At 40.5% G+C, this 27,698-nt stretch overlaps 1 protein-coding gene across 1 annotated transcript in view; it reads left to right on the forward strand.

Annotated features, from left to right (window-relative positions):
• Positions 1 to 1,769: 1,769 nt before the first annotated feature.
• The window catches only part of KIF15 (kinesin family member 15), a 65,963-nt gene continuing 40,034 nt past the window's right edge, over positions 1,770 to 27,698 (forward strand). Inside the window, exons 1-10 of the mRNA XM_006742112.3 lie at positions 1,770 to 1,922; positions 11,071 to 11,113; positions 11,588 to 11,771; positions 13,808 to 13,884; positions 18,227 to 18,264; positions 21,021 to 21,118; positions 22,850 to 23,029; positions 24,945 to 25,154; positions 26,980 to 27,105; positions 27,272 to 27,394. Of these exons, the coding sequence (XP_006742175.1) occupies positions 1,904 to 1,922; positions 11,071 to 11,113; positions 11,588 to 11,771; positions 13,808 to 13,884; positions 18,227 to 18,264; positions 21,021 to 21,118; positions 22,850 to 23,029; positions 24,945 to 25,154; positions 26,980 to 27,105; positions 27,272 to 27,394 (1,098 nt within the window). The 5' untranslated portion in view covers positions 1,770 to 1,903. The remainder of the gene's footprint in view (positions 1,923 to 11,070; positions 11,114 to 11,587; positions 11,772 to 13,807; positions 13,885 to 18,226; positions 18,265 to 21,020; positions 21,119 to 22,849; positions 23,030 to 24,944; positions 25,155 to 26,979; positions 27,106 to 27,271; positions 27,395 to 27,698) is intronic.

Below are 27,698 nucleotides of genomic sequence, written 5' to 3' on the forward strand. Positions count from 1 at the left end.
TCCATGTCTCTTTCCTCAAATCTCATCCTCTTTGTCATTATCACTGTTTTTGGTCCTGGGGGAATCCGTCACTCCCTGATCATGTTATCTCTAACCAAAAATGGCTCCTTGTTGTCTACTGAACGGGCCATGTGGCCTCCCCTCCAACAATTCCTCAATCACCTCTACATACAGTCCATGACTCATCATTTTTTTTTTTCTTTTTAAGATTTTGTTTTTAAGCAATCTGTAACACCCTATGTGGAGCTCGAACCTACAACCCTGAGATGAAGAGTCACATGTTCCACTGACTGAGCCTGCCAGGCGCCCTGTTGACTCACCATCTTTACACCTTTATCCACCTTTCCTTCCATCTCTACCCGCTGTCCTACCCATGCTCAAGATTCTAAGTATCCCTTCGTCCATGAAGCCTTGCCTGATAAGCACAGTCAATACAAATGGTCACCTACTACCTGGTGCCAGGCACTGTGCCAGGTGCTAGGAAAATACAGAAAGATTAAGATACTTAGTTTGATTTAGTGGTGGTGATACACAGGAGAGCAAGTAGTTGCAATGCAAAATGATGAATATCTCAGATACGGACAAAGTGAAGAGGAAAAGTAATTGGAGGAGTTTTGAAGAGGTTCACAGAGGTGTAACCTGTGAAGGCAGAGATCAGACAGGCAGGAAGGTTATAAAAGAATATGGTATTTTGGAGATCCATCTCTTTGTTCCTTCAAAGCCTGGCACAATGCCTGGATTTAGCACATACACACTGGATTGAGTAATTTCACACAAGTCAATCTTGTTTCCTTTCCTAAGCTCTAAGTGATGTGAGGAGTGGGTATTAGTGAAAGTACTAGACATAGAGTGCTAAATGAAGTCTTTATTTCTCCACACAATCCCTAAGCGTAACAGTCTCTTCCTATTGAAAGAAGGAGGGCAGGTTTTGGTGTGAACCAGTTAGCCCCTGGGAGGGCTCAGACTGATTCCCACTGATTCTCATCTCTAAACTATTCAGGTGTTGTTCTTTCCTGAAGCTCTTCTTCTATTTAGATCCAGCATATTCTTAAACAAGCTTTTTTTTGGGGGGCGGTAAACAACAAAGCATAAAAATAGATCTAGGGCATTCTTCCAAAGATGCTCCAGACTCCAGGCCTAGGACATCAGGTCATTTGATCAAATGGCCTCAGTTTCTTTATCTGGAAAACGGGACTAAGCTACCACTCATCCTGCTAACTATAGGTTTTGGGATAAACAAATAAGACGAGAGAGGAAAGTGATCTTTCTTAACCATCTACCAAGGACGAAGCGCTCTACCGGCGTCAAGTCGTTTTCAAGAACACAAGAGCACTACGAAAAACGACAAATAGCTTCCTGGGCATACGAGGCTGTAGTTGCTTGAAGAGGACCAGCCTGGTGGCTGAGGCCCATCCAGATTCCCGACTGGGCGCAGGTGAGAGAGGGGGCCCGTCAGTGCCTGGCCTCCAAGGCAGAAGCCGGAAGTGACAGGGTAGCCCGCGTTTCTGAGGTAACGCGACTGGCCTGGGCTCACCTTGGTTTCCACGGTAGGCCCTTCCCTGTAGCCGACCTGTTCCTTGAAGCGAGCCAGGAACGCCGGTTCGGCTGGCCGCACGTACGAAACCTGGTTCCGCTTGCTCATTGCTGCTCCCGGGAAAAACAGGTTTCCGGTACGGCGTGGAAATGGTACATTGGCGACGGCGCCTACTCGTGACGTCACGTCGCCCCCGTCCCCTAGCCAGAGGCCGGGCAACATGGCGGCCTCCTTGCTGGCGTCAACGTCCGATCCGAGCGCCAAATTCAAATTTGCGGCCATCTTGAGCGTGCGGAATCCCGGCGCGCCGCGCGGCTGGAGGTGGGGGTATCCGCTGCCTTGGTTTTGGGATCCGGGGGTGAGGGCGCCATGGCGCCCGGCTGCAAAAGTAAGTAAGGAGCCCCGGCTTCGTGACCCCGTCCGCGTCCCCAAATACAGCAGTGAAGGACGGCCCTCCTCGCCCAGAGTTCCCGGCTGGGCTTGAAGGGCAGGAGTGGACTGAGCGGCGCCGGGCGTTTGGGACCTCTCTGTCCCTCAGACAGACAATACGCGGCTGCAACAGCTGTCTTCCCTTCTATCTGTGTATTGGGCGTGCGCCACGAGCCAGGCACAGTTCTAGGCGCTTGGGCTGAGCAGTGAACCGGGGAGCCCAATCCTCCAGGAGCTTGGCGCCCAGCAGCCTGCTGGTTTCTTCCTTCCGGTTCTCTGTTCTGCGACTGGGGCTGCCTCTACGTACCCTTGCCTGAGGTTCTCACCTCCTTCTGACTCTCACCACCTTCTGCGTATTTCCACATTACTGACTATCCTGAAGGGGAGAACTTACTCATGTTCCAAGCACGTCTTTCTCTTCTGGAGGGCCTGCTGTAGAATCTCTTTAGATAAGCCCTGGGTTATCACAAATCCCTATTTTCTTCTCAAGGGGACCCGTTCGGTTTCTTCCTGTTTTCTTGGAGAGGAGCACTGCCAGTTTTTGCTTTTGTTAAACCCTCCAATTTTCACTAATTTCTTGGTCCTTTGCCGTTCTTGTGTACGTGCCCCATCTCTTACATTGCCTAATCCTAAAATAAGGAGTCTTGTTTTTTAAAGCTGATTTTGAGCTAATTCGATACATCTCGGTGAATTAGGTATAAATGGCAATGAGGAGAGGCCTATGTTAGAAGATTGGAGAAACTGAAGTTTTGGGCTTTGACGAGACTTCCAACAACGTTAATCCTTCAAGCTGTCAATTGTAATTGTCTTCTGATGTCTTTGTTGTTTCCTGAACTTTCTGGGTCATCACACCATTCACTGCCTACTCATCGTGCTCTTTTTCCGTCTAAAATGTTTCTCTCTGTCGCCATTTTTTCAGGATTCAGGGAATAGTAGCACACAAATTGGTACGTTTTTGGACTGAAATGTTCGTTGGGCTTCCTGCACAACCACAATATTTGTTCCGTAAATCCGGACTCAAACAAGACAATTGATACGTGTGATATAATTAGAGCATCTGCTTACATAGTGGAAAGTGACGTATGTCACTGTCTATTAAAGGACTCTGTCCTGTCTGTGTACATCACTTTCTAGAAGTGATGGGAACAAGGATATTGACAACTCCCCTGTGTGAAAATGGTGATTTCCATGGGGAACTCTTCTGTTCCTTGTAGTCTGTTAGCAACCTTGAGGTTGATGACATCCTGGGTTCGAGCTCCTTGCATTCCCAGCGGTCCAGAGATCTGGAGCATGAATTGGGGAACTCACCCAGTGCTGTCCACAACTTTTGTGCCGATGAAGGTTATTTTTTGTGACACCATTAGCAACATGGGTTGCTGACTGAAATCAGAGAAATGAGAATGTGAAGTACAATCCCAATGAAACTGAGTTTAAGATTCCCTTTCTGAACTTAATCATATTTGGTCAAATGATCCATAGGTATTTATCTGGACTGCAGAATAAAGTATCTTATGGGTTGGTTGGTTTGTTTGTTTTACAGCAGGAAGACTGATTTAAAAAAGATTTACTGTTTTGTTGAGGATTAATATATATACAGCAAAGGACACAAATCTTAAGACTACTATGTGATAAATTTTTATATAAGAATACAGTTGTCACTGCCACCAAGATCAAGAATGGTTCCTATGCCCCAGAAAGTTCCCTGTGATCCTTCCTAGTTGACAACTACACTGTTAACTACAGTGTAGTTAACAACTACACTGATTTCTATCACCATTGACTAGTTTTGCCTATCCTTGAACTTCATGTAAATGGTACAGTATTTATTCTTTTTTTTTTTTAAAGATTTTATTTTATTTATTAATTTGAAAGAGAGAGAATGAGAGAGAGAGAGAGAGAGCACATGAGAGGGGGGAGGGTCAGAGGGAGAAGCAGACTCCCCGCCGAGCAGGGAGCCCGATGCGGGACTCGATCCCGGGACTCCAGGATCATGACCTGAGCCGAAGGCAGTCGCTTAACCAACTGAGCCACCCAGGCGCCCCAGTATTTATTCTTTTTGTTCTGGCTTTTTACTGAACATTATGTCTGAGCACTGTTTATCTGTTGTCTGTGGCAGCAGTTAATTCTCTTACATTGCCATTTAGTGTTCCATCCTGTCAGTATGCCACAATTTGTTTATTCTTTTGATGTACATTTGGGTTTCTAGGTGGGCTATTATGAATAAAGGTGCTGTAAGTATTCTTCAACATATTTTAAGGTAGATGTATTGAGGACCTCAGAGCTAAAAGAATTTTAGTGAGTGCCTACGAGGGACCCTTGTTGTGTCAACCTTTGACGGCAGCCATGTGATAAATTTTTATATTCTGTTTATTTATTTTAAAGATTGAATTTATTTGACAGAGAGGAGAGACAGAGATAGCCACAGAGATAACGAGAGAGAGAGCATGAGCGGGGAGGAAAAGGAGAAGCAGGCTTCCCGCTGAGCAGGGAGCCCGGCGTGGGACTCGATCCCAGGACCCTGGGATCATGACCTGAGCCGAAGGCAGATGCTTAACTGACTGAGCCACCCAGATGCCCCCAAATTTTTATATTCTGTTCAAACTTTGCTTAAGATACAGCACACTGAGGTGGTTAAGAATGTGCGCTCTGGATCCTGAATGCCTGGGTTCACATGGCAGCATTTCTCAGTGACAGCATTGCCTCAGAACTCAATTAGGCTTAATGCCAGAACTATCTACCTCTGTGTAATTTTTTGTTTCACTTTATCTCACTATTGGCTTACTAACTTGGCTTTTTTCTTTTCTTTGATAAACATCTCATTTTGGAGTAATTTTAGGTGTACAGAAAAGTTGTAACAGGTGTTCATCCAGCATCTCAACTCGACTAGACCACCAGACACTATATGGACTCCCCTCCCTACACTTCAGACTTGAAACTCTAGGCAGTTGAGCTGGGGCAATTAAAGGGCTCACTGCCTTTGTTTCCCGCTCTCAGGGTCACTTTACTGTGCTGTCTGTTGTCCAGTGTCTGAAACTTATTGGCGTGTTTTTTCCCAGTTTCCTGGCTACATAAGATGGCAGTAAATCTGGTCTCTGTCTAGGCCTATTTCTGGTTCATCTTTACACGTAGGGTGTGGCCTTTCTGCCTCCCATTTGAAAGCATGGGCATTTAATAGGGCACTGAACCCCAAATTTTGCTCCTCTAATCTGTGAGTCTATTCAAAACTCTGCTCAAAATCTCAGCCTCTTAGCTGCAGCTTGCAGAATCAGTAATTTCCTCCTAGGGAAGAGCGGCCTCAGATGCTGTGCTCACACCTCTGGACTTCCATCCTCTCTTGGGTTTTGGCTCTGTATTTGCTGATTGCCTTGGCAGGTCTCCAGTGCCTCCAAGTAGATGTTTTTTTATACTTTTTCTGCTTTTATAGTTGCTTTCAGGCAGGAGGGTTGGTCTGAAGTAAATCAGTCCTTTAGTTCTAGACTGTCCTAGTAAGGAAAGCCTTACTGTAATAAATTCAGTTTTATTCCAGGACAGAAAAAAGAAAAAATCTGTATCTGAGGAAGCATAAAAAGTAGAAACAAGTTTAAAATCAGTCTGTTGGCATGAAGGAGGGCCAAAACTACAATTTAGGGTAGTGTCATTTTTTTCCCCACTGTGCTCCTGCCTAGCACCTCAAATCCTGATTTTATTACTAATGTTAACATGTATGGTGGCTTGAACCTTTCAATTTTAAGTAGTTAAAAAAAAACAAACTGATGTATAGTGTCTTCTGCCATCATCTTGAGGATTCATGGTTATGGTAGATGATAGTTGTCTTAGTCTGGGCTGCTCTAACAAAAATAACAAACTGGTGGCTTTTAAACAGTGGACATTTATTTCTCACAATTCTGGAGGCTGGAAAGTCTAAGATCATTCTGTCTGCATATTTGGTGTCTGGTGAAGGCCCACTTCCTCACTGAGTCACTCTTTTTGCTATAAACTCACATGGTGGAAGGGAAGAGCTGCCTAGGGTGTCATTTATAAGGACACCAGTGTCAATCACGAGGGCCCTGACTTCAAGACCTAATCACTTACCAGGGGCCCCCCCCCTGGGGGTTAGGATTTCACCATATGAATTTTGGGGAGACAAAAACATTCATACCATAGCAGTGATAAAGAGATGACTTATTCATCATTTGTATAGAATTAAAGGTTGCCTGCTTTTAGTGTGGTACACTGCCTTTATTTTTTTTTTAACTTTTAAAGATTTTTTTCATTTATTTATGAGACAGAGCGAACACGAGCTGGGGGAAGGGGCAGACGCAGAAGGAGAAGCAGACTCCCCGCTGAGCAGGGAATCTGACTCAGGGCTCCATCCCAGGACCCTGAGATCACGACCTGAGCCAAAAGCAGACGCTTAACCGACCGAGCCACCCAGGCGCCCCATAGCATGGTATAGTGCCTTTAGATAGCTGACGTGTAGATGCCTGTTTTGAACTGCCTCCCCCTACAACCTCCAAAACTGTCTGAATACTTGCCTGACCTATGCCTTTGTATTTTTTGCTTACCTTTTCTGCTGTCAGGATATGTGACTCCTGCTCACATCATCTAATCTTCGTTTTCCTCTTTCCCCAGTTCTTCAAAAGGATCAGACTTCAGCTTTTATCATATTATGGCATTCTCATTTTTTTTTATTTTTGATAAAGGTACAGAGGGACTGTTTCTTTGCTGCCAACTCTTGTAGAAACTGTGAAGGGCAGGTGGGGAATTGGGTAATCTGGTCTATTTTCCACTTCACAGACGTTCATTTGCTTGAGGGTATAGAAAGGGTAGTTTCCAGAACAGTTGTTCTGTGGTGAAAATTTACTTTGAGCTTCTGTGCTATGAAATGAAGAATAGAAATAAACAATAGAAAGAATAGAAATTAAGTTTTGTGTTTTTTTTTTTTTTACTGATGTCTTAGTATTAGTTCATTCAAAGATATTTACTGAGTGTTCACTGTGTCAGGCACTGCTGTAGACAATGCTTTACAGTTAATTTGGAAGAGAAAGAGAGTAAATTAACATATATTATGATGGCAGTAAGTCCTTTGAGGGAAAGGCCAAGGAAAGGAGTTAGAGTGATAGACAGGTGGGTGGGTGGGGAGATAAGCTGGTGTTTCCCATAATGTGAGGTCATGGAATGCCTTATTGAGAAGACAATACTTAAGTAAATGCCCAAAGAAGTGTTCTAGGCAGAAGGTATAGCATGCGTAAAGGTCCCGAAGTGTGACTTGTTCTAGAAATAACAGGAAATCTAGTTTGGTTGTAGTGGAACAAGGACAAGGAGTGTAATAGGAAATTACTCCACACTCCAAGGAGTTGTGGAGGTGGTCATAGGGGGAGGCAGGGGCACTAGATCATGTAGGTTCCTGTACGGTGTTGTAAGAACTTTGCCTTTTACTCTGATTGAGATGGACAACCACTGCAGAGTTTTGAACAGAGAAGTGACTTGCTATGATACACACATATCCTTATTTTAATAGCTTTTAATTTTGCTATAATTCAAAGTTATAGAAAAATTGTGAGAGTAGTACAAGGAATTCTTGCATAATACCCTTTACCCATATTAACCACTCTCCATTTTGCCACATCTGCTTTATCATTCTCTCTCCCTCTTCCCTTATCCTCCCGATTGTGTGTGTGTATACATATTATTTTTTATGAGCCATTTGAGAGTAAAATGGGTACCTTTACCACGAAATACTTCAGTGAGTAATTTCTACGAATAGGTGTATTCTGTTGGTTAATCACATTGCAGTGATCAAAGTCAAGAAATTTTATATCGATATAGTACTGTTATCTAATCCACGGTCCATATTTTACTTTTATCCAGTGTCCCAATAATCTATTTTATAGTTGTTTTTCTCTAGAACCAGATCTCTCATTGCATTTAGTACTGATATCTGACATTTTTTTAACAGCTTGATGGAGATGTAAGTCAGATACTATACAATTCACCTATATAAAGTGTAAAATGGTTTTTAATATATTCACAGATATGTGCAACTATCAGCATTGTCCATTAGAACATTTTCATGTTCTCAAAAGAAATGTCATACCTTCAGCTCTCCTCCTTCCCACCTCTCTATCTCCCACCAGCCCTAAGTAACAACTACAATCTCTTCGTTATTCAGAGTGGCATAGTAAAGTCTCCAGCTGTTACTGTTGAATTGTCTATTTCTCCCTACTTTTCTGTCCATTTTCGCTTCGTGTATTTTGGTGATCTGGAATTAGGTGAATATATTTTTATATCTGTATTATCATCCTGAAGGATTGACCTTTGTATCATTATAAAATGTCCCTCTTTATCTCATTTACCTCTTTATCAGTGTTTTTTGGTGGTTTTTAAAAATCTGTATTGTCTAATATCAGTGTAGCTACTCCAGCCTTCTTGTGGTTGCTGTTTGAGTGAGATATCTTTTTTTCATCGTTTACTTCCAGTGTATTCTTATCTTTGAATCTAAAGTGTGTTTCCTGTAGGTATTGTATAGTTGGAGCATGTTTTCTGAAGTAGTCCGTCAGTCTCTGCCTTTTAATTATTTAATCCATTCACATGTTATTGGTATAGTTGGATTTACATGTGCCATTTTACTTTTTGTTTTCTATGTGTCTCACATCTTTTGTGTTCCCCTGTTCCTCCTTTTCTGCTTTCTTTTTTGGATTTTTTTTTTTATTAGTGGTTGCTCTAGGGTTTAACATGCTCATCTTACCAGAATCAGCTTCAGATTTATACTAGCTTAATTCCAGTGATACAAACATTACTCCTATGTAGTTCTATTCCTTCTCACCCCTTTTTTTTGATATATTGTTAAACATATTACATTTAATAATGTTATAAACCCAAAAATACATTGCTATATTACTTTACCAACTTTAGTTACTTCCTCAGGCCAGTACAGCTTTGCTCCTTCCCACCTTGTATGTATATTACATTCCTATATATTGTAGACCCAACAATACATTATGTACATTTTATTTGCTTTTTTAAGATTTTATTTTTTAAGTAATCTCTACAACCAATCTGGGGCTCAAACTCAAAACTCTGAGATCATGAGTCACGTGCTGTATCGACTGAGCCAGCCAGGCACCCCCATTATGTACATTTTATAGAAACAATACATTATGGGCATTCTAAAGCTTTAAAAATTAAGAGAAGAAAGGAAAAAATAGGCATTTCTACTATCTTTTATAATTACATAATCACCTTTCCCTGGTGCTCTTTGATTTCTCATATGGATTCAGATTACCAACTGGGATCACCTACTTTGAACCAGAAGGACTTCCTTTACCACCTTCTTGAAAGGTGGGTGGGCAAGCAGCAAATTCTCTTATTCCTTCTGGCCTCCATTGTTTATGCTGAGAAGTCAGCTGTTGATGTAATTGGGTTCTCTTGTAAGTAACAAGTTGTTTTTCTCTTGCTGCTTTCATGATTTTCTCCTTCTCTTGGGGCGCCTGGATGGCTCAGTCAGTTAAGCGTCTGCCATTGGCTCAGGTCATCTTCCCAGAGTCCTGGGATGGAGCCCCTCGTTGGCTTCTTGCTCAGCAGGGAGTCTGCTTCTCCCTCTCCCTCTCCCCCACTCAATGCTCGCTCTCTCAAATAAATAGATAAAATCTTTAATTAAAAAAAAAATGTTTTCCTTCTCTTTGATCTTCACCATTTTTACCATGATGTCTCTTTGTGGATTTCTGTGTTTATCCTCTGTGGAATTCATTGAACTTCCTGGAGTGTACATTATTTTTCAGTGAATTTGGAAAGTTTTTGGTAATTATATCTTTGAAATTTTTTCTTTCTTTTTTTTTTTTATTTATATATCTGAGACAGAGAGAATGAGAGAGACAGAGAGCACATGAGAGGGGGGAAGGTCAGAGGGAGAAGCAGGCTCCCTGCCGAGCAGGGAGCCCAATGCGGGACTCGATCCAGGGACTCCAGGATCATGACCCGAGCCGAAGGCAGTCGCTTAACCAACTGAGCCACCCAGGCGCCCGATCTTGACTAGATGTTTTTTCCTTTGGCTGTTTGCTTTATGGCTGTTTCTAGAGACTTTAAATGTTGTTTTTGTTTTGTTTTCTGTTTTTTATTTCACTAGTTTTACTGGGCAGTGGGTCACTGGAGTTCCTCATGTGGTCATGCTGGAAGTTGATCTCCGGGTTCTTTTTCAACAGAATCATTCTACCTTCTGGGTTGAGAATAGGTGGGATCCTGGGGATGAGGGAGTGAGAAAGAGAAGCAGGGAGACTGTTGTAATAATTCAAATGAGGGATGTTGCTGGCTTGATTCCATAGCAGTGGATTTGACCAGAAGTTGTAGGATTCTGGATGTATTTTGAAGGTAGAGCCAAAGATTGGCTAACAGGTTGGATATGAAGTATGAGAAAGAGAGGGGTCAGGGATAGCTCCAAGGTTTTTGGCCTGAGCAACTAGAAAGATGGAATTGTCAGGGCGCTTGGGTGGCACAGTCAGTTAAGTGTCTGACTCTTGGTTTCCGCTCAGGTCGTGATCTCAGGGTCCTCAGACTGAGCCCTGCATCAGGCTCCATGCTTAGCGAGGAGTCCATTTAAGACTTTCTCTCCCTCTCCCTCGGTCCCTCCCCCTTGCATGGTCTCTCTCTTTCTCTCTTGCTCTCTCTGAAATAAATAAATAAATCTTAAAAAAAGAAAAGAAAGAAAGATAGAGTTGTCCTTAATTGAGATCGAGAAGCATGTTTGGGGTGGGGGTTGGGTAATCAGGAGTTCAGTTTTGGACACGTTAAATTTGAGACATTGCCCATTGGGCATCCAACTGGATATGTCAAATAGGTAGTTAGATGTGAGAGTCTGGTGCTTAGGAGAGTGGTCCAGGGAGGTTTAAATTTGGGACTCATCAACATATACTTAGCATCTAAAACCATGAGCTTGGATGTCATCACCAACAGAGTAGATGCAGACAGAATAGAAGGAAGATCAAGCCTGGGCCCTGGAAGTCCTGATGTCAGGAGGTCGGGGAGCTGAGGAGACTGAGGAGTGTCAGCAACAGAAGACCAGGCTAGATAAGAATGAGATTTTTACAGTACAATTTTAAATGCCTGTAATAACTTCTTGTCTTTTTTTCTAGCTGAGTTACGCACTGTGACAAATTGTCAGTCTAACCAACCAAGGTAAGGAAAAAAATCTCGTTGATGAAACCAAAAGAATTAGGGATGTGGTATTCCTAAAACAACCATTTAGCGTAGTAAGGGGTACTTTTTTTCAGAATTAAGCTTGGTCCTCAGCTACCTGGAAATCTGGAAACATCACCCTTCCTCCCCAACCCTCCCTCCATCCTCTCACCTTTTAGGCTAAAAGATGAAATCAGTAATATCATTCTCCCTTGGGGTGACTTATTTTATTACTGCTACTAAGAGGGAAATCAGACAAGGAGACATGCTTGGAGCTCCATGGAATCAACTCTCTTTGAGTTGATTTCAGATAAAAGCTTATGAAGATGAGTACCATGAAGTAAATCAGTAAAGTCATGTGAGACTTGGGGCTTTGTTGGGGAAACTCAGTATGGAAACATTAGAGGCAAAATGAGACTCATCCTTTTTTAGTTTTCTCCAGTAAACTTAGGCTGGTACATTTCTTGTCTTTAGTAATGAAGGTGATGCCATCAAAGTTTTTGTGCGAATTCGTCCACCTACAGAAGGTTCTGGATCAGCTGATGGAGAGCAAAACTTATGCTTATCTGTGCTCTCCTCTACCACTCTCCGGCTTCACTCCAACCCTGAGCCCAAGACCTTCACATTTGATCATGTCGCAGACATGCACACCACTCAGGTAATGATAGTTTTGGAAACTTAACTTTCCATTTGGATAAGATTCTGTTATTTGTGAGGATTTCATTTTTGGTCTCTTTAGTTTGATAGATTTCAGATAAGGACACTCAAACATTATGTAAATATGTTAGATTTAATATATTTTTAAATATTTTAAATTTAATTATTTTTCTTCCTTCATCACACTTTGTACCAGAATGACAAGCCTGCTTTACTTTCGCTCACCATCCAATGATGGAGATTAGTGGAGGTGTATTTTTCAGAGCCACTTGGATGATTGATAAGTACAGTTGAACTTCCTAGTTTAAGGAGAGGATCTTAATTGTGACTGCTATAACAAAAATATCAAAAACTGAGTGGCTTAAACAGCAAACATTTATTTCTCACTGTTCTGGAGGTTGGGAATTCTAAGATCCAGGCCAGAAGATCCAGTGTCTGGTAAGGACCTGCTTCCTGGCTTGTAGACAACTGTCTTCTCACTGTGGGGAAAGAGAGAAAGCAAATTCTCTCCTGTCTTTTAGAAGGGCACTACTCCCATCACAAGGGCTTTACACTCCTGATCTAATTATCTTCCAAAAGCCCCATCTCCAAATACCATCACACTGGGGATTAGGGTTTCAACATAAGAATTTTGGGGAGGACACAAAGATTCAGTCCATAGTAGAGAGTAGCAGGTTTATGATTGCTATGATGTCAGTAACTGCTTTTCTAATTAAGGACAATTTAGTTCAGATCTAGTCAGCACTATCCATTAGAACTTTCTGTAATGAGGGAAATATTCTATTATCTGTGCTGTCCATTACAGTAGCCTCTAGCCACATGTGGCTATTTAAGTTTGAATTTATTAAGATTAAATAAAATCTAAAATTTAGTTTCTCAGATACGCTAACTGCATGTGGCTATGGAGCACTTGAAATGTGGCTAATGCATCTAAGGACCTGACTTTATGTTTTATTTAATTTTAATTAATTTGAATTTAAATAGCTACATATGACTAATGGCTACTGGATATCACAGATCTTGATTATTCCCTTACACACATGGATATTTTTGGTGAGACATTTAGATCTTTTCATCTAGGACATGGCTGGTCAATGGAAATATAAAGTTAGTCGCATATATAATTTAAAATTTTCTAGTACCCATGTTGAAAAAAAAGTAAAAAAAAACAGGTAGACGTAATTTTAATCCTATATTTTATTTAACCCAATATATGCAAAATATCATTTCCATGTGTAATCAATATAAAGCAAATTATTAATGAGATATTTTCCATTCTTTTTATTCATGCTCAGTCTTCCAAACCTGGTGTATATTTTATACATAACAATACATCTCAAGTTGGACTAGCTACGTTTCAGGTGCTCAGTAGCCACATGTGGCTCATGGCTATGGTATTAGACAGTGTAGGTTTAGGAATTCTTGCACTGTTGATAAGATTGCATCTACTTATATGTAAAAATTAAAATAAAAATCAGGTATTGATTCTTTAGTATAAGCTGGTAAGAAAAGCACCAAAGAACATATAGAGCCACGTATTTGATGCTAATACCAGTATAATATTTGCGTGCAACGTGCTGAACAGAATTCTCTATAAATTGTAGATGTCAGCTTTAAATCTATAATTGTATATGAGATTAATGGACATAACTGTCTAATGTTTTATCCCATCTTAGATGTTTTAGCTTTTTTCTTTTTTTAAAGATTTTATTTATTTATTTGAGAGCACGAGAGAGAGAGAGACAGCATGAGAGGGGAGAGGGTCAGAGGGAGAAGCAGGTTCCCCGCCGAGCCGGGAGCCCGATGCGGGACTCGATCCCAGGACTCCGGGATCATGACCCAAGCTGAAGGCAATCGCTTAACCAACTGAGCCACCCAGGCGCCCCTAGCTTTTTTTCTATAGTGATTGCAATGTTCATGTTATCACAGGGGTTGAAAAATCTAAGCATGTTATTTTTACTCTGTTTTAGAATCTGGTTTAGGAAAAATGTTTTCATTTCTATGAAATGTTAAAATGCTTGGTGCTTACATTTGTAGGAGTCCGTGTTCTCAGCTGTGGCCAAGGGCATTGTGGAATCTTGCATGAGCGGTTATAATGGTACCATCTTTGCATAGTAAGTTCCTAACTGGGTCCTTATACAAGGGTACAATAGTAAGTGCTTCTTACTATAGCTGCTGTAATCAATTACCCCAAACTTAGTGGCTTGAAACAATACGAATTTATTATTTTTCAGTTCTGTAAGTCCAGAGTCTGACACGAGTCTCACTGAGCTACAATAAAAGTGTTGGCAGGGCTGTGTTCCTTTCTGGAGGCTTTAGGGGAGAATTCCATTTCCTTGCCTTTTCCAGCTTTTAGAGGCCACTCAAATTGCTTGGCTACAGCCCCCATTCTCTGTCTTTGAAGCCAACAACATGCAACCTTCTGACTCTTCTTCCTCAGTCACATCTCCGTCTGACTATGGCTGGGACAGTTCCCTAATTTTAAAGATTCATGTGATTGGATTGGCCCCACTGGGATAGTCAAGGTGGAGGGGATTAAACTCCCACCTTCTGGAGAGGAGAACATCTACTTATATTATTTGGAATTCTTCTGTGAGGAAGATTTGTCTCTTCTCCCCCATTTATTCTACTTGGAGTTATAATCCAATATATTATTTTTATCTTATTGCTCATATTGTCCTAGCCTGGCCATTGGGAACTATTTGAGGTTGGTTTCTGTGTCCCCTTGACATGTCACATCCTTTTGCTTGAGCATGTCCTTATTTTATGATGCTCCAGACTGCTCCTGGTTCATCTGTATTTTCCCTGTCCTAGACCTAGACTCAGCCATTTCGCCAAGGAGCCCTGGTTCCTTTTATTGGAGAATGGTTTTTAGAAACCAAGATGTGGGCACTAGGTGTGTTTCTTGCTACTGCAGTGTCCTTGATTCTAGGTCTTCTCAGCAGACAGCTAGGTAATAAATGTATATATACTAAGTCATGTCTATAGGCGTATCTGTAATTGTTTCTGTATATATCCATTTGTACATGCGTTAAGCTAAACACGAGTTCATGTGTATGTATCTGACTCTAATCCAAGGGTTTAGAATCCACATGGGTTCATTCTAACCTTTCTTTCTTGTTTATCTGTAACTTCCCTTGCTGGCAGTGAGAACCCTGGCTCCCACCTTCTATCATCCCTTCACTTTTTGTCAAATTCTGAATTTGTTCAACCCCCATGTACAACTTTCAGAATTGTTATCCTGTATCCCTGTGAGAAACACATTTACTGAGGACAGTATTGATGTACAGTTCTTTTTATTTTTTATCCTTACAATTTCCAGTCAGAACCTCCTTTTCTAAAGTTACTTAGGTCAGCGCTTTTGCTACCCACCCACTTTGTGCACTTACGTCACACGCTTGTAATGTAGTTACCTGCATTCCATCCTGGGACCTCTGACATCCTGGTTGATGTGTTTTGCTTGTTTTTTTTAGTTTGCATACCTTAAAGTTCACCCTTTGTGATGTACGGTTATATAGTGTTTTGACAGATGCAGAGGGTCATGTACTTACCACCCCAGGAAGAGGACAGTTCCTTCACCTTAAAAGTTTCCCCTGTTTGTCCCCCTTGTAGTCAGCTACTCCCCCTCCCCCCCAACCCCTGACATCCAGGATACCCTAATATATTTTCCATTTCTATAGTTCTACCTTTTCCAGAATGCCATATAAAAGAAATCATACAATATGTAGCCTTTTGGATCTGCCTTCTTTCTCTTAGTAAAAAATACATTTAGGATTCGCCTGTGTTGTTGCAGGCATCAATAACTTTTTTTTTTTTTCCTCCGTAGTATTTTATTATATGGATGTATCATGATTTGTTTATCCATTTCCTTGTAAAAGGATATCTTAGTTGCTTCCAGTTTTTAATGATTATGAATAAATTGCTACAAATGTTTGAATATTGGTTTTTGTATGAACATAAGTTTTCAAACCATTTGAGTAAATCCCTAAGAATGCAATTGCCGGACCATATGGTAAGTCTATGATTAACCTTGTGATAAACTGCGAAATTATTTTCCAGATGTATGTTTAAAGTGAGTCATGTTCCTGAATTTCTAAATGTTGGCAGCCTTAAAATATTGCTATAGATTTAATGTTGGAATGTAAGATGGAGGTCCAGAAAACATTGTGACCTTGGCAATTATACAAGGTGAATTTTGGTATCATTTCAGATTTATTTCATAAATAGTATAGTTTGTAGTGTAATTTTTTTTTCTTCGCAGTACTTTTAAATTTTATTTAGAACTAGAGCTTTTTAACAATGTAGTGAATTATATAAGACATTTGAGCAGCTGATGCTTTGTGTGTGTGTGCCCTTGGTTCATCTATAATTGGTTCAAGGCACAGGAAAATAGAAAGCACATTAAAAATTGTAAACTTTAGGCTCATATACACATCCTTGAAAGTTTGCCTTTGCTTTTCATGCTTACTTTTCAGTTGTGTTCAGGAAAACTAAATGTTCTCTCTTTAGCAGTGAGACAGGTACCTCTTTTCTCATCTGTCCTCTCAAGAGAAAAAAGATATTTTTTATCACAGAATATTTTGAATGGTAAAGTTAAAAAATGAATTTGAAATAAGAGCCACAGTTGGCAGAGATTATATTATCTTTAGAACTGTTATCTTTGAAGACCTTGTAAACATACTAATTATGTTTAATTTGTGGCATATTCATTAATAACTTAATGAAAATTGCTTTTGCTAGAAGAAGGTAGAAATGAGAAACACTTGGAGAGAAATGAGTGTTTGATTTATTGGCTGGGGAACATACTTTCTAGTTTACCTAAAACAGCCCCAATTCTAGGGTAATTATTAATAGTGTCCCCATCACTCTCAAGTAGGGGACTCAATAATAACCATTTTTCTTTCTGAGTTACTAAAGAATTTTTTTTCCTACTTCTAAAAGGAAGAGGTAAACAACTAGATAATACTGGGGGTTTTTTTGTTTTATTTTATCTTTTGGGGCATTTAAACAAAAAATGAATTCAAAAACTTTTTTTAAAGATTTTTATTTATTCATTTGACAGAGAAAATGTGTGTGTACAAGCAGGGGGAGGGGTAGAGGGAGAGAGAGAGAAGCAGACTCCCCGCTGAACAGGGAGCCTGATGCGGGGCTCAATTCCAGGACCCTGGGATCATGACCTGAGCTGAAGGCAGACCTTAGCCGACTGAGCCACCCAGGTGCACCTCAAAATTTTTTTATATTTGTGCTGTGAATCCAAGCTAAAGACATTTGACACCCTGATTGACATCTATCTTTAACATAAGCATTTTTATTTTTATTTTTTGTTACTCTTGTTTCTTGGAGTAATGGAGAAGATATGACACTACATACAGAATCAGGCCTATAGCATAAGGAATTTTAAAATTGCTTTATTTTTATTTTATTTTTTTTAAGATTTTATTTATTTATTTGACAGAGAGAGAGCGAGAGCAGGAACACAAGCAGAGGGAGTGGGAGAGGGAGAAGCAGGCCTCCCGCTGAGCAGGGAGCCCGATGCGGGGCTCGATCCCAGGACCCTGGGATCATGACCTGAGCTGAAGGCAGACGCTTAACGACTGAGCCACCCAGGCGCCCTAAAATTGCTTTATTTTTAAATGAAGACATTTTAGTATCTTTAAAGGCAGAATTTAGGGAAGGAATTGCTAACTTATTTAGAATAGAAAAAGTTGGAAACAAAAGTCCAGTTGTTTCTGGTTAAATCAATTATACATGCGTGGAATATACAATGTAGCTATTAAAAATAATGAGGTAGATCTCTATTTACTGACTTAGAAAAATATCTGAGATAAAATTAAAGGACAAAACAGATTGCAGAGCAGTATGAAGAGCATCATTTCAGTTTTGTAAATGAAAATTCTGATGGCTGTGTTTGTATAATCCTGAAGCATTACCAGACAATTGACAGTGTAGTTCTTGGTGGTAGAATAAGAGAGAGAGAGAGAGATAATGAATCATTCACTTCTCACCTAATATAATTTTTTTTTTAATTAAAGATTTTATTTATTTATTTGGGAGAGACAGAAAGCACGAGGTGGGGGTTGGGGACAGAAGGGAGACGGAGAGGCAGACTCCTCACTGAGCCCAAAACCTGGGTGGGGGCTCAATCCCAGAACCCTAAGACCATGACCTGAGCCAAAGTCTGATGCTTAACCGACTGAGCCACCCAGGTGGCCCCATTTATTTATTTATTTTTTAAAGTAAGCTCTATGCCCAATGTGGGCCTTGAACTCATGACCCTGAGATCAAGAGTTGCACGCTCTACCGGCAGGCAGACAGGCATCCCTACCTAATATAATTTTAAAAAAGAAAGAAAATAGATCTTTGTGGGAAAAATTTATAGTAGGCCATATTAAAGTAAGAGAGTAGTGTTTTAAGTTTCATATGTCAAAATAATGTATAAAACATTTATTTTTACAGTGGACAGACGGGCTCAGGGAAAACATTTACGATGATGGGTAAGTGAATTAAAGATGATCATATCCTGGCTTAATCTACTCTTTCTGTAATGACAGCACCTAGGCACCTAGTACATTTTGGGGGAAGGCATACTTTCTATATATGATGTTGACCTCATAAAAGTAGGGCTTTTCCCAGGCTTCTGTCAGATTATGAGTTCCATGATAGCAAAGTCCATGTTTGCAGCTACGTTCCCAGTCAACACTCAGCACAGAGTAGGTGCTCCATAGACGGGTTTTTTTTTTTTTTTAAGATTTTATTTATTTGCGAGAGAGACAATGAGAGACAGAGAGCATGAGAGGGAGGAGGGTCAGAGGGAGAAGCAGACTCCCCGCTGAGCAGGGAGCCCGACGCGGGACTCGATCCCGGGACTCCGGGATCATGACCTGAGCCGAAGGCAGTCGCACAACCAACTGAGCCACCCAGGCGCCCCATAGACAGTTTTTGAATTGGGTTTATTTATTTATTTTTTTTAAGATTTTATTTATTATTTGAGAGAGAGAATGAGAGAGGGCGTGAGAGGGGAGAGGGGCAGAGGGAGAAGCAGACTTCCCGCTGAGCAGGGAGCCCGATTTGGACTCCATCCTGGGACTCCAGGATCATGACCTGAGCCAAAGGCAGTCCTTTAACCAGCTGAGCCACCCAGGTGTCCTGAATTGGGTTTAATGACTTTTTATATATTTATAAATCTGTACAATCACCATCCAGATCAAGATTCCCAGTTAGTAACTACCTCACCCCCTTCTCCTGAAGTATGTATTACTCTGACTTCTCTGTCATCATTGGTTTTGTTTGTTTTTAAGCTTCTACAAATGAAATTTTACTTTATGTACTCTTTTATGTCTAGCTTCTTCCTCTCAGCATTAGGTTTCTAAGATTCATCCGTATTGTTGCATGTCGTAGTAGTTTATTCCATTGCTGTATAATGTATTATTGTACAGATATGCCACGTTTTCCATTCTAGTGCTGATAGACATTTGGATTGTCCCCAGTTTTAGACCATATGAATAATGCAACCATGACCACCTTGTTTTTTTTTTTTTTAAAGATTTTATTTATTTATTTGAGACAGAGAGAATGAGAGGGAGGAGGGTCAGAGGGAGAAGCAGACTCCCTGCCGAGCAGGGAGCCCGATGCGGGACTCGATCCCAGGACTCCAGGATCATGACCTGAGCCGAAGGCAGTCGCTTAACCAACTGAGCCACCCAGGCGCCCGACCACCTTGTTTTTTTAAAGTTCATTTCTAGGAGTGGAACTGCTGGATCATAGTTACATGTGTATCAGCTTTAGTAGATATGGTCATGATAGATATGGAAGTTCTAGGAATCCTTGTCTATATGTGGTATTGTCGGTTTTTAAAATTTTAGCCATTCTGGAGTATGTGTAGTATATCTCCTTGTGTTTTTGTTTGCAGTTCCCTGATGTCTGTTGACAACTGAGCACCTTTCATATGTTTTTTGGACATTTGAACAGCCTCTCTGTAAAATGCCCATTCAAGCTTTTTTCCCATTTAAAAGATTAGCTCGTCTTTTTCCTACTCATTTTTGGGGGTTTTTGTAAAATAGGGAGGTTAGCCCTTTGTCTACAATATAGATAACAGATTTTTTTCTAGGTTTTTCATTTCTCTTTTCAGTTAAGGTTTTTCCCTTTACTCAAGTTTTTTATTTTCTTGTGGTTGAATTTCAGTTGTGGGGTTTTGTTTTTTGTTTTTTTGTTTTTTTTAATGGTTTCTGAATCGTGAGTTGCAGTCAGAAAGAGTGTTACTGAGTGAAATGAGAAGGAACCATGAGACTCTCTGGGAGAAGCATCTTCCAGGCAGTAGGTTCTGAGTTGGGAGTGTTCAAAGAATAGCAAGAAGACCCATGGGACTAGCGGGCAGTTCCCCAGAATAAGGGGCTAGTAGTGAGGGAAATTAGAGTTGTATCCTGAGGCCAGGTCATGTAGGACATGGCAAGGATTTGGGATTTTGTGCGTGGGATGTGAAGTCATTGGAAGGTTTTTTTAAAAAGAAGAACTACATGATCTGATGTATAATTAAAAGGATTACTCAGGCAGATGAATGGACTAGACTGGGAGGGGCTAGAGTGGAAGCAGGATGAGGAGCTAAGGCATAAAGGATGCAGGAGATGCTGAAGGTAACTAAAGAATATGTTTAATCTCTCTCTGTATATATATTATTTAACAGGAAAATGTTATAAAATTATCTGCATACTTATTTGTATATTTGTATACTGCATACTTATTTCCTCTTTATTTACTTGTATTTTTCTACATCCATTATATATATATTTTTAGGTACAGTTTACAAGGGCCATTTATTTGTTTTTAATATTTATTTATTTTAGAGCATGCTTGAGGGGAGGGGCAGAGGGAGAGAATCTCGAACAGCCTCCCCACTGAGTGGCGGGGCTCCATCTCAAGACCCTGAGATCATGACCTGAGCTGAAACCAAGAGTTGGATGCTCACCCGAATGCGCCACCCAGGCGCCCCTACAAGGGCCATTTAAAATATTCCAGGTTATAGCACACCAAGACAGCATTAGTGGCTATTATGGGCCCTTCCTTCAGTCCTACTGATAGGCAAGTTCTCTTCGATCTTTCAGACTAAAATTTAACTTATTTGGGGCACAAAGAAGGAACTGATTATACAATGTGTCATCTTATTTCTGTATAAATTTCCAGTATTGTCATTTTGAAGGACTGTTCTAGAATAAAGATGAATAGCTACATATGTATGTTTTTTACATTTCTTTAGGACCATCTGAATCAGATCATTTTTCTCATAACCTGAGAGGAGTAATCCCACGAAGTTTTGAATATTTGTTTTCCTTAATTGATCGTGAAAAAGAGAAGGTAAAACTTGTAAAAATAAAGTCATTGTATGAAATTCTAATTTCGAGTAGTTAGCTACTAATAATTAGCTCATAACACATAGAGGGTCATGGGTGGTACTCTACAATGTGTATAGGCTTGTGTGGCATAGAAAAACCTCTCAGTTCTTAAGAAAAGTGAAAGATTCATTTTAAAATTTAATTTTCTAAAAATTTTTAGTTTCTAAACCATGTATCCTCTGTGAACTCAGAAAAAAGAAAGAAGAATGTAGTGCTTCTTAGTGCTCAGATTTTGCAAGAAAGTGTAAAGAAAATCTTAACTGAGGAAAACAGATCCGTTAAGTCCCATCACCTACCTGCACGTAGGCACAGTTGACGACAGGTGTCTCTAGATCCTCAGGGTGCCCTGGAATGATGGGCCCATCCTTGCCTCCTTTGCAACACCTTCTACCACCTGACCATAATTTGCTTTTTCTTTTTTTTTTTTTTTTTAAAGATTTTATTTACTTATTTGACAGAGAAAGACACAGCAAGAGAGGGAACACAAGGAGGGGGAGTGGGAGAGGGAGAAGCAGACTCCCTGCCGAGCAGGCAGCCCGATGCGGGACTCGATCCCGGGACTCTAGGATCATGACCTGAGCCAAAGGCAGTCGCTTAACCAACTGAGCCACCCAGGCGCCCCATAATTTGCTTTTTCATATGTGGTGTGACTCCATCATCCTGGAGATGTGGGCTTCCCTCTTCCTTTGGCTCTTAGGTTGGGCCTTTCTCATGATTGTACTTTTTTAGCTTGGTGAATTCCATGTTTAGGAGCCGTTAGTGTTACTGTTCCATTCCATGCGTACCAAGGAAATGGATACATAACATTGGCTTACCATTTGCTCTTTTGCAGAAACAACCCCTAACCTTTACAGTTAGACATGCACCTTGGGTGCCAGTGAAAGTTTAGTGCCCTGTATTCCTGTGGTTAAAAATCCTAGAGAGAGGCTTTTTTTTTTTTTTTTTTTAAAGATTTTATTTATTTATTTGAGACAGAGAGAATGAGAGAGAGCATGAGAGGGAGGAGGGTCAGAGGGAGAAGCAGACTCCCTGCTGAGCAGGGAGCCCGATGCGGGACTCGATCCCGGGACTCCAGGATCATGACCTGAGCCGAAGGCAGTCGCTTAACCAACTGAGCCACCCAGGCGCCCTAGAGAGAGGCTTTTGAGATAAATTATTTTCAGTCTTTTCAAGAATATAACCCTTGTTGCAAGTAAAACTTTCTGAGGAAGTCCAATATATAATAGATAAAAATGGAATTGCTCTTCTCATCACAAGGAAAAAAAATTGTAACTGTGTATGGTGATGGATGTTAACTAGACTCACTGTGGCGATTATTTCTCCACATTTATAAATATTGAATTAGTATGTTGTACACCTGAAACTAATACGATGTTGTATGTCAGTGATCCCTCAGTTTAAGAAGGTAGAATTGCCCATCTGGACTGCTCCAGTCCCACCTCCCTGTCTTGCTTCTGAGTCACCTCTGGAGACCTCGGCCTCCTGGGATCACAGTTTGATGCTACCTTAAGATGTAACAATATGTTAAAACTAGTTACCTGGATTTGTAATTGGCTTTTAGGTACCTTGTACTGTGTAAAGGAGAACATGGTAGGAAATGTACCCCTTGTGAAGCACGTGAGAGGGTGATGCTCATGAAAGATACGGATGAACTCATGAAAAGAATATGTCTAAACGAGGCTTCTCTTTCCAGGCTGGAGCTGGAAAGAGTTTCCTTTGTAAGTGCTCCTTTATTGAAATCTACAACGAACAGATCTATGACCTACTGGACTCTGCATCAGCCGGACTATACTTAAGGGAGCACATCAAGAAGGGAGTCTTTGTTGTTGGTGCAGTGGAACAGGTGGTGACCTCAGCTGCTGAAGCCTATCAGGTATCCTACCTTGAGCACTTTGATCCTTAGGCGACGTTGCATGCTGTGAAAAGCACCTTGATCTCAAAAAAAGCAAGAATTGAGCTACTAAAAATAATTCTGTAAAGGCGTGATGCAGAATGTTCATGAGAAGCAAAAAAGAACATGACTGTTTTTTTATAGATCTCCCCTTAGTTAAAATAGAACTTTGAGCCTCTTGATTTTGCATGACTTTGGTGCTGTTCATTCCAGTCAGTCACCCTGCAGGTCACGGGGACAGTTCATTAGTGTCGTATTTCTTCAGTAATTCTTCCTGGGAGCTGCCCCTTTGAGTAGCTTCTGGGATTGCTGCTTTTTAAACCAGCTGGCTGTTCTCTTCCCTTTATTTTCTACCCATGTTTACTTGTTAGGTGTCAAAAGCCAACCTCTTTTGAGGACTCTGCTCAGGGCAAATAAACCTCTTGTCAGGTATTTACAAAATAGCCCATTTTTATGGGATCTGATCTGGCCAGTTGATTTTAAACAGTTTTTTACCGTGTAGTATTTGATACATACAAAATACTGCCACGTGCATAGATGTTGCTGAGCTTAATGTTAAAATGAACTTGGAGGACCTTAAGAATTCAAGACCCAGATGTCACCAGTACTATCCTGTCTACCTGTGTGTCTCTCCCTATCTCATGTCCCTGGCTCCTCATATGCTGAATGCTCATGATCATTTCCTTCCGCTTTTAAATCACATACATAGGTATTTCTGAAAATGTTGGTTTTGCCTGTTGGTGAGTTTTAATAAATTGTGTGTATTTAGCCGTCTATAACTTTTTTAAACTCAACAATGTTTATGAAATTTATCCATGTTGCATTTCACTTATCTTCACTGCTATATAATTCATTGTATGAATATTAGTGTGTGCATGTATTATGTGCGTATATATATACGTATATATGTCACAGTTCGTTATTCTTCTATCTTCAAGCAAGTCTCCTGATTCAAACTTTTTAAACTGTGATTCTCATAGTAAGCAATAGGTTTTACATGTGATCCAGTGTGTGTGTGTGTGTGTGTGTGTGTCTGTCTTCGTGTGTACATATACATACTAAAAAAAAATTATGTTGAGATTTTGGTTGGAATTGCACTGCAGTTTTGGCTTAGATCAAGTGTGAAAATTCTGTATTAGAGCCATGCAGGCATTTTACCTCTTCTTGGGTCAGAAGTTTCGGGAAGTTTTCTATTTCTAGAAAATTTCAGTTTCCTCTCAGTTTTCAAGTATATTGGCATAAAGCTGTTCCCAGTATTCTCATTTTTAAAGTACTTTGCTGTAACTATAATTTTGTTTTCTTTTTTTGCATAGTTGATATTTTTTACATGGCTTTGCTCTTTTAATGTTTTCTTTGTTTTTCTTTGGGTTCATCCTGCTATCCTTGTTCCAACTTCTTAAGCTGAATGCTTAGCTTATTATTCCCTTTCTTTTGTGACCTAAGTGTTTAATGCTATAAGTTACTACTTACTATTGCTTAAACTTCACACAAGTTTTAATATCTTAATTGTCCTATGGATCTAAGTATTTTTCCATTATATATGTGCTGCTGAAGCGAGCACAGTATTTTTCCATTATAATTTTATTTTTTGACCCATGAATCACTTAGAAATGTGATTTGAAATTCCAGATTTATGGTAATTTAAAATTTATTTATCATGTTGATTCTTAATTGCCATGGTATCAGAGAATATGGTCTTGTGCGATGCTTTGAAATATATTGAGAAATGATTTATGAATCAACAGTGGGCCAGTTTTGTAAACTTGTGCATGAGAAGAATGTATATCCTTGGATACAGGGTTTTACATTTTTACTAATTTTTTTGTCTGTATAATCTGTCAGTATGAAAATGGCTGTTGTATCACTTGAAAGTTGTGGCAATTTTCCCTTTGCCTAGGTGCTGTCTGGAGGATGGAGAAACAGACGTGTGGCATCGACGTCAATGAATAGAGAATCTTCTCGGTCTCATGCAGTTTTTACAATTACAATTGAGTCAATGGAGAAAAGCAATGAGACTGTGAATATACGGACCTCCCTACTCAATCTGGTGGACTTAGCAGGATCTGAAAGGCAAAAAGACACCCATGCAGAAGGGATGAGGTTAAAGGTAAGAATGGAATTATGATCTTCAACTCAACTTGTGTGTGAATTAATTACTAGAAGTCAGTACCAAGGTGAGTGTGTGGAGGTTACAAAGGAATGAGAACATGCTCCCATTCTAAAGATGCGGAAATTTTTGTTGTGGGGTAGGGACATTAAAACATACATGGGTTAGAACAAGTCTGTCGGGAGCCAGAGTATTTGAATTCACGACAGAAGGGTGATAGTACAAATACCTGCCAGAGTCAGAGGAAGAAGGGACTGGACTGCTTGGGGGAAGCATGGAAAAGAAGTTCTTGAGTTGGGTTCTCCAAGGGGGCAGGATTTGGATTGGGAGAGAGGAACAAGGAATACATGCTTGGTGGGGGGACATCTCAAGGGTTGTTATGGATGCAGAGGGAGTATGGCATTTGGCATTTCAGCGTGGATCAATGCATGGGTTGGACTCGAGGTGCAAGCGTGCCCAGGTCACTGAGGACCAGGAGTACTAGGCCAGGTTTGCACTCAGTTCTCCACACGCTGGGAAACACTGAAAAGTTTTGAGTGATTTCACGCAAAAGCCTCTTATAGAAGCTTAGCCATCTTGGCCCACCACTGCCAGATTTACGAGGCGAGAGTCTAGAGAGAAAGGAGGGCAGCTGTGCTGGTTAATATTTCAGGGGGAGGGCAAGGACCTAGTCCTAGGCTGAGGGATTAGCATTGGGACCTGAGGTTCTCGGAGTATGTTTTGCCAGTACGAACATGTGTATTGTGATCTGCGTTGTCAGTAAAACGTGTGGATGCTCTAGGTGAGGGTATATGAGGACTAGGGGCAGAGAGTCGGAAATGGTGGAGGACCGTCTACTTTTTGCATTGAAAGTGAGGATTTGAGCCTCCTGAGCTCTCAGGCAGTTTAAGGTGAACTTAGGCTTATGTTCTATTGAGACATGAAGCAAAGAGAAATAGCCAGGGTTTATATTAGGACATATGCTGGGCCTGTTTCAAGTGCTTCATGTGTATTAACTCATTTAATCTTCCCAGCATCTCTAGGAAGTAGGTACTGTGATCCTTTCCTTTTTGGAGAAACGGAAGTGAAATTGTCCAGGGGCACACAGCTAGGAGTAGATCTGGAATTCAAGCAGAAGTAGCCCAGTTCCACAGACAGTGCTGTCGACACCTTTCTGATTTACTGACTGCTAAAACAGACAGCTGCACTTGAACTCAGCGCATCTTGCTTGAGAATATGCACTCTCTCTCTTTCTTCTGTACTCCCACCACTGCAGACCCAGTTATTGAAGTATGATAACTACAATAAAAATCCAGCGTAACATATTCAACCCCAACATTTTTCCCTCCCCAAACCACTTTTTAAAAGGGTCTTATTATACTTCACAGAATTAGACTGAAAAATCTCTTGTAATAAGTTCATTAATCACTTTGTAGGATGTGGTGTAGGTTATTAGTTATCACACTATTTTAATGTAGCAAACATTTTAACATAAAAGGATTGAAAAATAAGCCTATTAATGCACTACTCCAACCTTTTTTTCTCTGTTCTTTTCTAGCTTTTATCCCTACCTATAGGTCAATTTAAAACTCTTAGAATCATGAGGTGGCTTTTTTTTTTTTTCCTTCACATAATTTCTGTGTTTGTCTCTGAATACTAAAATTGCAATGTGTGTCAAATAGGAAAAGGTTAGGGACAGTTGAGGACATCTGCTGAAAAGTCAATTATCCTTAGTAATATTGTCCATGACTCGACTTTCCATTCAAAATTCACTGCTAGGCATATTTTAATTCAGAATACTAAAATGAAACCAGTGCATCTCAATTTTTTTTCTTTCTCCCCTTAGGAGGCAGGTAACATAAACCGGTCGTTGAGCTGCCTGGGCCAAGTGATTACTGCGCTTGTCGACGTGGGTAATGGAAAACAGAGGCACGTTTGCTACAGAGACTCCAAACTTACCTTCTTACTTCGGGTAAAGTAGACCATTGGCTTCCTGGGCCCTTTTTTGGGTTATGCTCACTATGGTTGACAGTCATGTAATCTCTCAGCTTTAGTGGTAAGAATATCCATTTTCTTGGCTTAACAAAGATCTTGTGGTTTCTCCCCTGAAAATGCATACCATTCGTATCATTAAACAGGATTCCCTTGGAGGCAATGCCAAAACAGCCATAATCGCAAATGTTCATCCTGGATCCAGGTGTTTTGGGGAAACCCTATCAACACTTAATTTTGCTCAGAGAGCCAAGCTGATTAAAAATAAGGTAAAATACTAGGGCACCTGGGTGGCTCAGTCGTTGTGCGTCTGCCTTCGGCTCAGGTCATGATCCCAGGGTCCTGGGATCGAGCCCTGCATCGGGCTCCCTGCTCCGTGGAAGCCTGCTTCTCCCTCTCCCACTCCCCCTGCTTGTGTTCCCTCTTTCTCTGTGTCTGTCTCTGTCAAATAAATAAATAAAATCTTTAAAGAGAAAAAAAAAGGTAAAATACTGGGTACAACTAAGTAAATTAGAAAAATACTTAAGCTTGTGATTGCCCTAATATTAACACTCTGTGAAAGCTTAATTCTAA

Source organism: Leptonychotes weddellii, chromosome 1 (assembly GCF_054177405.1).
Source record: "Leptonychotes weddellii isolate Sample4059 chromosome 1, ASM5417740v2, whole genome shotgun sequence".
Taxonomy (NCBI): domain Eukaryota; kingdom Metazoa; phylum Chordata; class Mammalia; order Carnivora; family Phocidae; genus Leptonychotes; species Leptonychotes weddellii.